General features: G+C 37.6%; 1 protein-coding gene across 6 annotated transcripts in view; it reads right to left on the bottom strand.

Moving 5' to 3' along the window:
- mgmt (O-6-methylguanine-DNA methyltransferase) overlaps window positions 1-12,156 on the bottom strand; it is a 222,670-nt gene extending 210,514 nt beyond the window's left edge. For 3 of the 6 annotated variants that reach the window (XM_061911575.1, XM_061911574.1, XM_061911570.1), the window contains exons 1-2: window positions 12,110-12,156; window positions 2,320-2,469 (exon numbers count right to left, since the gene is read on the bottom strand). In XM_061911575.1, coding sequence (XP_061767559.1) covers window positions 2,320-2,469; window positions 12,110-12,138 — 179 coding nt within the window. In that variant the 5' untranslated portion in view covers window positions 12,139-12,156. Of the gene's footprint in view, window positions 1-2,319; window positions 2,470-9,492; window positions 9,602-12,109 lie in introns of those variants that run through there. The other 3 variants (XM_061911571.1, XM_061911572.1, XM_061911573.1) reach the window with 3 other exon arrangements.
- Window positions 12,157-13,161: the final 1,005 nt, after the last annotated feature.

Below are 13,161 nucleotides of genomic sequence, written 5' to 3'. Positions count from 1 at the left end.
AGTCTTTGCTGTTGTCCAGCATTCTGTTTTTGTTTACTTTGTAGCCAGTTCAGTTTTAGTTTCGTTCTGCATAGCCAATGCCTTTGCTTAGGGGCACTTACCTTTTGTTTATTTTTGGTTTAAGCATTAGAAACCTTTTTACCTGCACCCTGGCTCCCGCTGTTTCCCACATCTCCAAAGCAATTAACCACCTACTGATATGGAAGAGTATTACAGGGTTACTCTATCGAGCTCTGGACAGCACAGACACTCGACAACAACACACAATATTTTTTTTAGCTCAAATAGGTGAAACTAGATAATCTCCCACGGGACACCGCTGAATACTGATATATATTGATCTTTGATGAGTGTAAACAGCTCGTTTCAAAGGCCTACTGAAATGATATTTTCTTATTTAAACGGGGATAGCAGGTCCATTCTATGTGTCATACTTGGATCATTCGCGATATTGCCATATTTTTGCTGAAAGGATTTAGTAGAGAACATCGACGATAAAGTTCGCAACTTTTGGTCGCTAATAAAAAAAGCCTTGCCTGTATCGGAAGTAGCAGACGATGTGTGCGTGACGTCACGGGTTGTGGAGCTCCTCACATCTGAACATTGTTTACAATCATGGCCACCAGCAGCGAGAGCAATTCGGACAGAGAAAGCGACGATTTCCCCATCAATTTGAGCGAGGATGAAAGATTTGTGGATGAGGAAAGTGAGAGTGAAGGACTAGAGAAGGAAAAAAAACAAAAACTAGACGGCCGAGCGATTCAGATGTTATTAGACAAATTTACTAGCATAATTCTGGAAAATCCCTTATCTGCTTATTGTGTTACTAGTGTTTTAGTAAGATTAGAAATGTATGTTTGTTTGGTTAAATGTTGTATTTAGAAGGTATGTATGTTTATCTATTTACAAAAAAGTGTATGTGTGTAAGTACATATTTTTGTATTATTTGTTAAAGGGCAACTTAAATGTAAATGCTGAATGACTATATTTCTTTTTGTATTACAATATTATTAGAAAAGGTAACTTAATTGAATGTAAACAATTTTATGTTGGGCATATAAACTTTTTTGCTTCTGCCTGTTTCAGTCATGTTATTCATTTTTGAATCGTAATCCATGTTCGAATATGTTTTTGTTAGACTGAAAATGAACTGAACTGAACTGAAGATTATATGGTCATACCTGTAAAACCTGAAAGTCGGAGGGGTGTGGCCACGGGTGTGGTGACCACCAGTGTCTCTGAGGGAAGCCACGTTTCTCGACAAGGCGAAGGCGGCCGGTGGGGCAGGGCTGAGATTTTTTTTTTTCTTCCCTCCTCTACAGTGGAAGCATCCGACGGTCGGGGGCGACCGGTGGAAGAAGGCAAGAGAGTCCGCAGCTGCCTCTTTGACAGGCGCGGGAGGAACGACGCAAGCTCTCCGCTCATGTCTACGGTAAGAGCCGACTTATTACCACCAGTTTGTGTTTTGGTTTGTGCAGCCCTTTGAGACACTAGTGATTTAGGGCTATACAAGTAAACATTGATTGATTGATTGATTTTCTCACCGAAACCTGCCGGTTGACATGTGCTGGGGAACCATGTTCGCTTGACCACTCTGTTCCATAGTAAAGCTTCACCGTCGTCTTTCGGGAATGTAAACAAGGAAACACCGGCTGTGTTTGTGTGGCTAAAGGCGGCCGCAGTTCACCGCTTCCCACCTACAGCTTTCTTCTTTGACGTCTCCATTATTAATTGAACAAATTGCAAAAGATTCAGCAACACAGCTGTCCAGAATACTGTGGAGTTATGCGATGAAAAGAGACGACTAATAGCTGTGAACGATGCCGGAACAAAATGTCCTCTACGCGCACGTGTCATCATACCGCAACGTTTTAGCATGATACTTCCGCGCGAAATTTAAAATTGCAATTTAGTAAACTAAACCGACCGTATTGGCATGTGTTGCAATGTTAATATTTCATCATTGATATATAAACTATCAGACTGCGTGGTCGGTAGTAGTGGGCTTCAGTAGGCCTTTAATGACATGTGACATTTTATGACATACTGTATATAGCACAGCCGGAAATCTAATTCCAAGTCCAACCGTAACATATTCTAGTGGCCCTCATATTTCTATCGCCCGGCTCATATTTGCCCAACTTTTTCCGCCAGGATATTTCTTATGGGATCGACAAAAAAAAAAAAAAAAAAAAAAAAAAAAGCCCCCCTGCTCGCGATGAGGGATGGCGCCACTCCATCACGGCGAGTGGATACCGTCTGCCCTGTAAATTTCACACCTTTGTTTATCACGTCGGCGGGCCGGCTGTTGTACTGTACCTTTCAGCAGGTGCGACATCCATTAGGATCTGGATGGTGTGCACGCCATTCTCACATCCGCTGACTTGGATCTTCCCCAGGGGACTCGGCAAGGAGATGGTCTTCGGAGTGCAGCCGCTCTCCCTCCGATTCCTCATCTCCCTCGCCCTGCTAAGGAAGCACAATTTACACCTCAAGTCATTGACATATGCACATGGCGACTTCCCAGCGTCCTCCCACGCGCATTCGCACGGAGTGATCTATCGGAAAGCGGGCAGGCCATCATCTCGTCGGGTGGCTCGCGCGTCGGAACATCTCGCCTCCAAACAGTGTCATGATGTGGCTTGATCCCGACATTACAATCCAATATTTCTCGGCTGCATGGGAAAGAATACGCCTATCTGGCCAATAAATCGCCCATTTTTCCCCCCTCTTTCCCTTCTATATATCACATAAATGAGAAAAACAATGCAGTCTGTTCCCTTGTCTGGTGGGGGATTCCCAAGATAGCTCGACATTATTTTCAATCCGTCATTTTTGGTTGATGGCCGGGATGTTTTTCTAGCATTAAATTTGTTCCTTGGGGTGCAACTCCGATGGGATTCCGGGGTTTCCAGCCCTTAACAACAGCAAAAACGTGCAGCTTTTCTGACGACTGAGATGGATACTGGCAATAACCAGACAGCAGTTCCTTTTTTATTTTTACTTTGAGGGGGGAGATGATTGACTACGTTATATGTGATTTCTTTTTTTTTTTTTGTGAGGGATGGGGGTAATGACAAATAAAGGTCATATTGATTGAAGGAGTTTTAACCAAGGAGACCTTTCTTTTGCCAGACGCTTTATTTGTAAAGTTCCAAAATCCACAACTCACTTATTACTTCTTTCATAACTCGCCTCTATTTTACATGGCGATACTAAAAATATATATATTTTAAGGGAATGTTGATAAGTTCCACTATATCAGAGGTGTCAAAGTCGTTTAGACTGTGGGCCGCTTCTAACAGTGAACAGGATATCACACAATTTTTTTAAATGTATTAGATTTTTTTTTTTAAACTAAAATGTCAAAAAAATATGGTAAGTCGCAATATTTCACCTCAAAATTTTGCGTATATTACTGTATATGGGAAGACAGTACTGCTGTTTTTTGGGGGGTTAAAAAAAACATGTTTTAATGTATTTTATTTGATTTTTTTTATAAAACTAAAATGTCAAAAAAATATGGTAAGTCGCAATATTTCACCTCCAAATTTTGCGTATATTGCTGTATATGGGAAGACAGTACTGCTGTTTTTTTTTTTGGGGTTAAAAAAACATGTTTTAAAATATTTTATTGGATTTTTTTTTTAAAGTAAAATGTCCAAAAAATATGGTAAGTCGCAATATTTCACCTCAAAATTTTGTGTATATTACTGTATATGGGAAGACAGTACTGCTGTTTTTTGGGGGGTTAAAAAAAACATGTTTTAATGTATTTTATTTAATTTTTTTTTAAACTAAAATGTCCAAAAAATATGGTAAGTCGCATTAATTTCACCTCAAAAATCAAGTGTATGTTTCTGTAAATGGAAAACAGTACTGCTGATTTTATAGTTTAAAAAACATGTTTTAATGCATTTTAGTAGATTTTTTAAAAAACTAAAATGTCAAAAAAATATGGTAAGTCGCATTAATTTCTCCTCAAAAATGTAGTGTATGTTTCTGTAAATGGAAAAACAATACTGCTGTTTTTTTGGTTTAAAAACATGTTTTAATGCATTTTAGTAGATTTTTAAAAAGACTAAAATGTCAAAAAAATATGGTAAGTCGCATTAGTGGTTTGTGTTGTGGTTTGTGCAGCCCTTTGAGACACTTGTGATTTAGGGCTATATGAGATAAACATTGATTGATTGATTGATTGATTGATTAATTTCTCCTCAAAAATCTAGTGTATGTTTCTGTAAATGGAAAAACAATACTGCTGTTTTTTAGTTTAAAAAAAACATGTTTTGATGCATTTTATTAGATTTTTTAAAAACTAAAAAGTTAAAAAAAAAATGGGAGGTTGCATCAATTTCACCTCAAAATTTAGTGTATGTTTCTGTATATGGAAAAACAGTACTGCTGTTTTTTGGGGGGTTAAAAAAACATGTTTTAATGCATTTTATTAGATTTATTAAAAACTAAAAAGTCAAAAAAAATATGGTAAGTCGCATTCATTTCACCTCAAAATGTTGTGTATATTACTGTAAATGGAAAAACATTTTCTGTTTTTTTAATGCATTTTTAATGCATTTTATCAGCAGATTTTTTTTTAAACTAAAATGTCAAAAAAATATGGCAAATTGCAATAGTTCACCTCAAAATTTTGTGAATTGTACGGTAAATGGAAAAACAGTTATGCTGTTTTTTTTGTTTAAAAAAACATTTAACGCATTTTATTAGTATATTTTTAATAACTAAAATGTCAAAAAATATGGTAAGTCTCAATTTTTCACTTCAAAATTTAGTGTATATTACTGTAAATGGGAAAACAGTACCGCTGTTTTTTGGGGGGCGTTTAAAAAAACGTTTTAATGTATTTTATTAGATTTTTTTTTTAAACTAAAATGTCCAAAAAATATGGTAAGTCGCATTAATTTCACCTCAAAAATTAAGTGTATGTTTCTGTAAATGGAAAACAGTACTGCTGATTTTTTGGCTTAAAAAACATGTTTTAATGCATTTTAGTAGATTTTGAAAAAGACTAAAATGTCAAAAAAATATGGTAAATCGCATTAGTGGTTTGTGTTGTGGTTTGTGCAGCCCTTTGAGACACTGGTGATTTAGGACTATATAAGTAAACATTAATTGATTGATTGATTAATTTCTCCTCAAAAATTTCGTGTATCTCTCTGTAAATGGAAAAACAATACAGCTGTTTTATTGGTTAAAAAAACATGTTTTAATGCATTTTATTAGATTTTTTAAAAACTAAAAAGTAAAAAACAAATATGGTAAGTCACATTAATTTCACCTCCAAATTTAGTATATGTTTTTGTAAATGGGAAAACAGCACTGCTGTTTTCTTTGGTTAAAAAAACATGTTTTAATGTATTTTATTAAGTTTTAAAAAAAAACTAAAAAGTGAAAAAAATATGGTAAGTCGCATTAATTTCACCTCAAAATGTTGTGTATATTAGTGTAAATGGAAAAACATTTTCTGTTTTTTTAATGCATTTTTAATGCATTTTATCAGCAGATTTTTTTGAAACTAAAATGTCAAAAAAATATGGCAAATTGCAATAATTCACCTCAAAATTTTGTGAATTGTACGGTAAATGGAAAAACAGTTATTCTGTTTTTTTGGTTGAAAAACATTTAACGCATTTTATCAGTATATTTTTAGAAACTAAAATGTCCAAAAATATGGTAAGTCACAATAATTTCACCTAAAAATTTTGCGTATATTACTGTAAATGGGAAAAAAGTACTGCTGGTTTTTTTGGCTAAAAAAAACATGTTTTAATGTATTTTATTTTATTTATTTTTTTTAAACTAAAATGTCCCAAAAATATGGTAAGTCGCATTAATTTCACCTCAAAAATTAAGTGTATGTATCTGTAAATGGAAAACAGTACTGCTGATTTTTTGGCTTAAATAACATGTTTTAATGCATTTTAATAGATTTTTAAAAAGACTAAAATGTGAAAAAAATATGGTAAGTCGCATTAATTTCAACTCAAAAATCAAGTGTATGTTTCTGTAAATGGAAAACAGTAATGCTGATTTTTTTGGCTTAAAAAACATGTTTTAATGCATTTTAGTAGATTTTGAAAAAGACTAAAATGTCAAAAAAATATGGTGAGTCGCATTAGTGGTTTGTGTTGTGGTTTGTGCAGCTCTTTGAGACACTAGTGATTTAGGGCTATATAAGTAAACATTGATTGATTGATTGATTGATTAATTCATTTCTCCTCAAAAATTTAGTGTATGTTTCTGTAAATGGAAGAACAATACTGCTGTTTTTTGGTTTAAAAAACATGTTTTAATGCATTTTATTAGATTTTTTAAAAACTAAAAAATTTAAAAATATATGGGAAGTTCCATTAATTTCACCTCAAAATTTAGTGTATGTTTCTGTATATGGAAAAACAGTACTGCTGTTTTTCTTTTTTTGGTTAAAAAATATGTTTTAATGCATTTTATTAGATTTATTAAAAACTAAAAAGTCAAAAAAATATGGTAAGTCGCATTAATTTCACCTCAAAATGTTGTGTATATTACTGTAAATGGAAAAACATTTCCTGTATTTTTTGGGGGGTTAAAAAACATTATTTAATGCATTTTATTAGCAAATTTTTTTAAAACTAAAATGTCCAAAAAATATGGCAAATTGCAATAATTCGCCTCAAAATTTAGTTAATTGTACGGTAAATGGAAAAACAGTTATGCTGTTTTTTTGGTTAAAAAACATTATTTAACTAATTTTATTAGTATATTTTTAAAAACTAAAATGTCAAAACAATATGGTAAGTCGCATTATTTCACTTCAAAATTTAGTGTATATTACTGCAAATGGAAAAACAATACTGCTGTTTTATGGTTAAAAAAAACTAATTTTAATGCAATTTAATAGTAGATTTTTTTTAATTCAAAAAGTCCAAAAAATTATGGTAAATCGCATTAATTTCAACTCAAAAAATTGTATATATTACGGTAAATGGAAAAACAGTAAAGTGGTTTTATTTGGTTAAAAAAACATATTTTAATGTATTTATTAGATTTTTTTAAAACTAAAAAGTCAAAAAGATATGGTAAGTCGCATTCATTTCACCTCAAAATTTAGTGTATATTACTGTAAATAAAAAAACAGCACCAATTATAGAATTAAGCTGATTTTTCAGGACGGAAAACCCGACTCTTATGTCGCTAACGTCTCCTGTTTGGCGACATTCGCCGGTGAAATGTTAAGAGACTAGAGATGAGACGAAAGATTGAACTTAGGACCTTTGTATTGTGAGGCACATGCACTAAACCCTGTTCTACCGTGCTGCCCATATATTTTTGCATAATTAGACAATATTTTAGTTAACATCATTTGCGATTACATATAGTAAATATAAATTTTCTCTCAAAATAGAAAGAAAATACATTTACTATATTTCCTTGAATTGCCGCCGGGTATATAGTATGCGCCTCCCTAGAATAACTGCCGGGTCAAACTCGTTTCGCCAGATATTATTTTTATTAGCGCATGTCTAGAATATCCGCCGGTTCAAACTCGTTTCGCAAAATAATTAACATATGCCTAGAATTTCCGCCGGGTCAAACTCGTCACGTCACGAGTGACACTTCACTTGTCATCATTTTCAAAATGGAGGAGGCTGATTTCAATCATTTGAAATCGCATAAAGGAAAGAAGATTAAGAGCTATTCAGTAGGATTTAAGGTCCAAGCTATTGAATATGCTAAAAAAGAACAGTAAGCAGCTACGTTTTATCAATATACCGTAGCTGCGTGTGTCAAATATTAGTCATTAAATGACTCCCGCCGCCTGGTGGTAGAGGGCGCTAGTGATCCTTCCTGCGACTACTCGGCTGCAGAAAAAAGTGACAACAAGCAGCAAGATCGTTTATTTTATCCTCTCGCTTGCACTTTTAACATGGCGGATTACATATCTAAAATTAAACAGTTTTCTAAACTGGACTTTCAATCGAAGCAGGAGGTAATAAAGGAAGATCTCCATCGAGACAGAGAGACTTTTAAAACTGAAGAAAGATAAGGAAGACTTCTATAAACAAGTTATCAATGCTTTTGGATCAGAAGGAGCTGCACATGGACTTCATTTATAAGTAAAGGTAAAACCATAATAACGTTTTTTTAATTAAATGTGCTTTTCATGATGGTATCTTTACATCACACTCAAATTTATAAGCGCAGGCCTAAATTTACCGCATGCCTTTGGTAAGCGCCGGAGTGAGAAGACGTTTTAAGTTAATTAGCAATCTGGCGCCAATTTAAGGAAATACGGTAGTAGGAAAAGTTACAGTACTTTATTGACACATATTTCCAGGCTTTCGAGGGCCAAATAAAATCAAGTGGCGGGCCACATCTGGCCCCCGGGCCTTGACTTTGACACCTGTGCACTACATTCTGGAGGTTTAATAAAACAAAATAACATTGACAGGTGCGTCCATGCAGCGATGAATCGTTCCGCGTATTGTTTTTAATTGCACGGCTCGCTGCCGTGTCATTTTATTTAGTTATGTTTCAAAACAAAGAAAGAATGTACTTTTCCACTGAACCCCCCCACCCCCCCTTCCTGACAAAAACACACACACGCACATCTGTCATGGTACGTGATCACAACAGTGTGTGCGCCTCAACTTTCTTGTTTCTACTCTTCTTCTTGCAGCTCTCACAGGGGGTTTGCCTGCGCTGACAATAAAGGCGAGAACATTTTCTGAGGCAAACAATACTACAGTGCACTTTGGATAAAGCACTGTGCAGACTGCCTGCCATTTAGCAAGCGGCTAATAGACCCCACAGAAAGAGAAAGGGGAGGAAGAAGGAAAAAAAAAAAAGAATAATGGACTTTGGCAATTATGTCCTTGCTAATAGTCTACTCTGATTAAAAATAAAGCCATCACGTTTGCTCGGCGTGCAGCGGCAGACTAATACTAATGCATGTTTGTTCACCCGTCTCGTCACGGCAAACAAAAGGCGGCTTGTGCGTTGTTATTGTTGTGCCGTTCGTCCATCATGAGGTCACACCTTGCGTCGATTAATCACCTGGAAAGTAAACGCGCAGGTGTTTAAAGGCCTACTGAAACCCACTACTACCGACCACGCAGTCTGATAGTTTATATATCAATGATGAAATATTAAAATTGCAACACATGCCAATACGGCCGGGTTAGTTTACTAAATTGTAATTTAAACATTTTTTATTGCATAATTCCACAGTATTCTGGACAGCTGTGTTGCTGAATCTTTTGCAATTTGTTCAATTAATAATGGAGACGTCAAAGAAGAAAGATGTAGGTGGGAAGCGGTGTATTGCGGCCGTCTTTAGCCACACAAACACAGCCGGTGTTTCCTTGTTTACATTCCCGAAAGCTGATGGTGAAGCTTTACTATGGAACAGAGCGGTCAAGGGAACATGGTTCCCTACCACATGTCAACCGGCAGGTTTTGGTGAGAGCATTGTGGTATTAAGTCGGCTCTTACCGTAGTTATGAGCGGAGAGCTTGCGTCGTGCCTCGCCTCCTGCAGCTGCGGACTCTCTTGCCTCCTCCCAACGGCCACCCTTGACCATCAGATGCTTCTACCGTGGAGGAGGGGGAAAAAAATAATCTCAGCCCGGTTGTCTTGCCTCGTCGAGAAACGTGGCTTCCATCCAAGACACTGGCGGTCACCACACCCGTGGCCACACCCCTCCGTCTTTCAGGTACGACCATATAATTTCACTAAAACACTAATAACACAATAAGCAGATAAGGGATTTTCCAGAATTATCCTAGTAAATGTGTCTAATAACTGAATCGATCTCACTCCCCTCGTTTTTTTTTTTTTTTGTCCTTCACTGTCACTTTCCTCGTCCACGAATCTTTCATCCTCGCTCAAATTAAGGGGCAAATTGTCTTTTGCAATTTGTTCAATTAATAATGGAGACGTCAAAGAAAAAAGATGTAGGTTGGAAGCGGTGTATTGATGCCGTCTTTAGCCACACAAACACAGCCGGTGTTTCCTTGTTTACATTCCCGAAAGCTGATGGTGAAGCTTTACTATGGAACAGAGCGGTCAAGGGAACACGGTTCCCTACCACATGCCAACCGGCAGGTTTTGGTGAGAACATTGTGGTATTAAGTCGGCTCTTACCGTAGTTATGAGCGGAGAGCTTGCGTCGTGCCTCGCCTCCTGCAGCTGCGGACTCTCTTGCCTCCTCCCAACGGCCACCCTTGACCATCAGATGCTTCTACCGTGGAGGAGGGGGAAAAAAATAATCTCAGCCCGGCTGTCTTGCCTCGTCGAGAAACGTGGCTTCCATCGAAGACACTGGCGGTCACCACCCTCCGTCTTTCAGGTACGACCATATAATCTCAATAAAACACTAGTAACACAATAAGCAGATAAGGGATTTTCCAGAATTATCCTAGTAAATGTGTCTAATAACAACTGAATCGCTCTCACTGCCCTCGGTTTTTTTTTTTTTGTCCTTCACTGTCACTTTCCTCATCCACAAATCTTTCATCCTCGCTCAAATTAAGGGGCAAATTGTCTTTTGCAATTTGTTCAATTAATAATGGAGACGTCAAAGAAAAAAGATGTAGGTGGGAAGCGGTGTATTGCGGCCGCCTTTAGCCACAAAAACACAGTCGGTGTTTCCTTGTTTACATTCCCGAAAGCTGACGGTGAAGCTTTACTATGGAACAGAGCGGTCAAAAGAACAAGGTTCCCTACCACATGTCAACCGGCAGGTTTCGGTGAGAAAATGGTGGTATTAAGTCGGCTCTTACCGTAGTTATAAGCGGAGAGCTTGTGTAGTGCCTCCTGCAGCTGCGGACTTTCTTAGGCGGCATAGCTCGGTTGGTAGAGTGGCCGTGCCAGCAACTTTAGGGTTGCAGGTTCGATTCCCGCTTGTGCCATCCTAGTTACTGTCGTTGTGTCCTTGGGCAAGACACTTTACCCACCTGCTCCCAGTGCCACCCACACTGGTTTAAATGTAACTTAGATATTGGGTGTCACTATGTAAAGCGCTTTAAGTCACTTGAGAAAAGCGCTATATAAATATAATTCACTTCACTTCACACTTATGCTTACTCCGTGGAGTGAAGAAAAAAAGTAATCTCAGCACGGCTGCCTTGCCTCGTCGAGAAACGTGGCTTCCATCAACCGGCAGGTTTCGGTGAGAAAATGGTGGTATTAAGTCGGCTCTTACCGTAGTTATGAGCGGAGAGCTTGCGTCGTGCCTCGCCTCCTGCAGTTGCGGACTCTCTTGCCTCCTCCCAACGGCCGCCCCCGACCATCAGATGCTTCAACCATGGAGGGGAAAAAAAATAATCTCAGCCCGGCTGCCTTGCCTCGTCGAGAAATGTGGCTTCCATCGAAGACACTGGCGGTCACCACATCCGTGGCCACAACTCTCCGTATTTCAGGTACGACCATATAATTTCACTAAAACACTAATAACACAATAAGCAGATAAGGGATTTTCAAAAATCATTCTAGTAAATGTGTCTAATAACATCTGAATCGCTCCCACTGCCCTCGTCTTTTTTTTTCTAATCCTTCACTCTCACTTTCCTCATCCATGAGTCTTTCACCCTCGCTCAAATTAATGGGGAAATCGTCGCTTTCTCGGTCTGAATCGCTCTCGCTGCTGGTGGCCATGATTGTAAACAATGTTCAGAGGAGCTCCACAACCCGTGACGTCACGGGCACATCGTCTGCTACTTCCGGTACAGGCAAGGCTTTTTTATTAGCGACCCAAACTTGCGAACTTTATCGTCAATGTTCTCTACTAAATCCTTTCAGCAAAAATATGGCAATATCGCGAAATTATCGAGTATGACACATAAAATGGACCTGCTATCCCCGTTTAAATAAGAAAATCTCATTTCAGTAGGCCTTTAAAAGACGCAACACGTGTCCCATCTCCTGTTAATGTTTACTTGGTGGCGACATTTAAAAAATTCTCGCGTGTAACGACGAGTGTGCGTAGCTTTCACTGGTTGACGCCGAGCATCCCAACAAACACTTGTAGTGCGGTTAAGTGCGATAAAACCATAACTAATGTGACGTAAACACGACTTTACCAGAGGTAAACAAACCCTGAATGACGTACAGAGTAGCCATGCTGCGTCCATGCGACATCTCTTCTTTTCCTGTTTCTCTAACCGCGACCAATCACACCAGGGAAAAGACAGCTCTCGCTCTGTGATTGGTCGGTACACCTTCTTAGTCCCGCCCTCTGCCAGAAGACAGACACTGTTCTTATCGAATAAGACTAATGGGTCTGAATTTGGGATATAAACATTTAGATCTTTATTTGCTTGATCTTTTACAGCAGTGGTCCCAACCACCGGGCCGCCGTGGCCCGATTGGTACCGGGCCGCAGAAGAATTTTTTACAAAAAAAAAATATACATATATATATAGTTTTATATATATTTTTTTTTATTAAATCAACATAAAAAACACAATATACACTTACAAATAGTGCACCAACCACAAAAAACTCCCTTTTTCATGACAAAACGTCCCTTTTTCATGACAAAGAAGAAAGAAAAAAAAAGATTAAAAAAAAGGACCTCTTTGTTCCGCAGGACACCACGTCCACAGTTTCCAAATATAATTTGAAATATGGACTAGTCAGACCACAGAACACTTTTCCACTTTGCATCAGTCCATCTTAGATGAGCTCTGGCGAAGCCGGCGGCATTTCTGGGTGTTGCTGATAAATGGGTTTTGCTTTGCATAGTAGAGTTTTAACTTGCACTTACGGATGTAGCGACCAACTATAGTTACTGACAGTGGATTTATGAAGTGTTCCTGAGCCCATGTGACTACCCGTCCCTGTTTACACTAAGCCGGTTGATGTTATCCAGGGTAAATCCCACCTTTGATTGATTGATTGAAACTTTTATTAGTAGATTGCACATTTTTTTTTGGAATGATTGAAACTTTTATTAATAGATTGCACAGGTTTTTTTGATTGATTGAAACTTTTACTAATAGATTGCACAGTAATTGACCACTAAATGGTAACACCCGAATAAGTTTTTCAACTTTTTCAAGTCGGAGTCCACGTTAATCATTTCATAGTAAAACCTTATCCTTGTCCTTGCCATGAATTGATTAACGTAGACCCCTATTTAAACAAGTTGAAAAACTTATT

Source organism: Nerophis ophidion, linkage group LG09 (assembly GCF_033978795.1).
Source record: "Nerophis ophidion isolate RoL-2023_Sa linkage group LG09, RoL_Noph_v1.0, whole genome shotgun sequence".
Classification (NCBI taxonomy): Eukaryota; Metazoa; Chordata; class Actinopteri; order Syngnathiformes; family Syngnathidae; genus Nerophis; species Nerophis ophidion.
The sequence above is the reverse complement of the archived record's forward strand: the minus strand, read 5'-3'. Positions and strand labels throughout refer to the sequence as shown.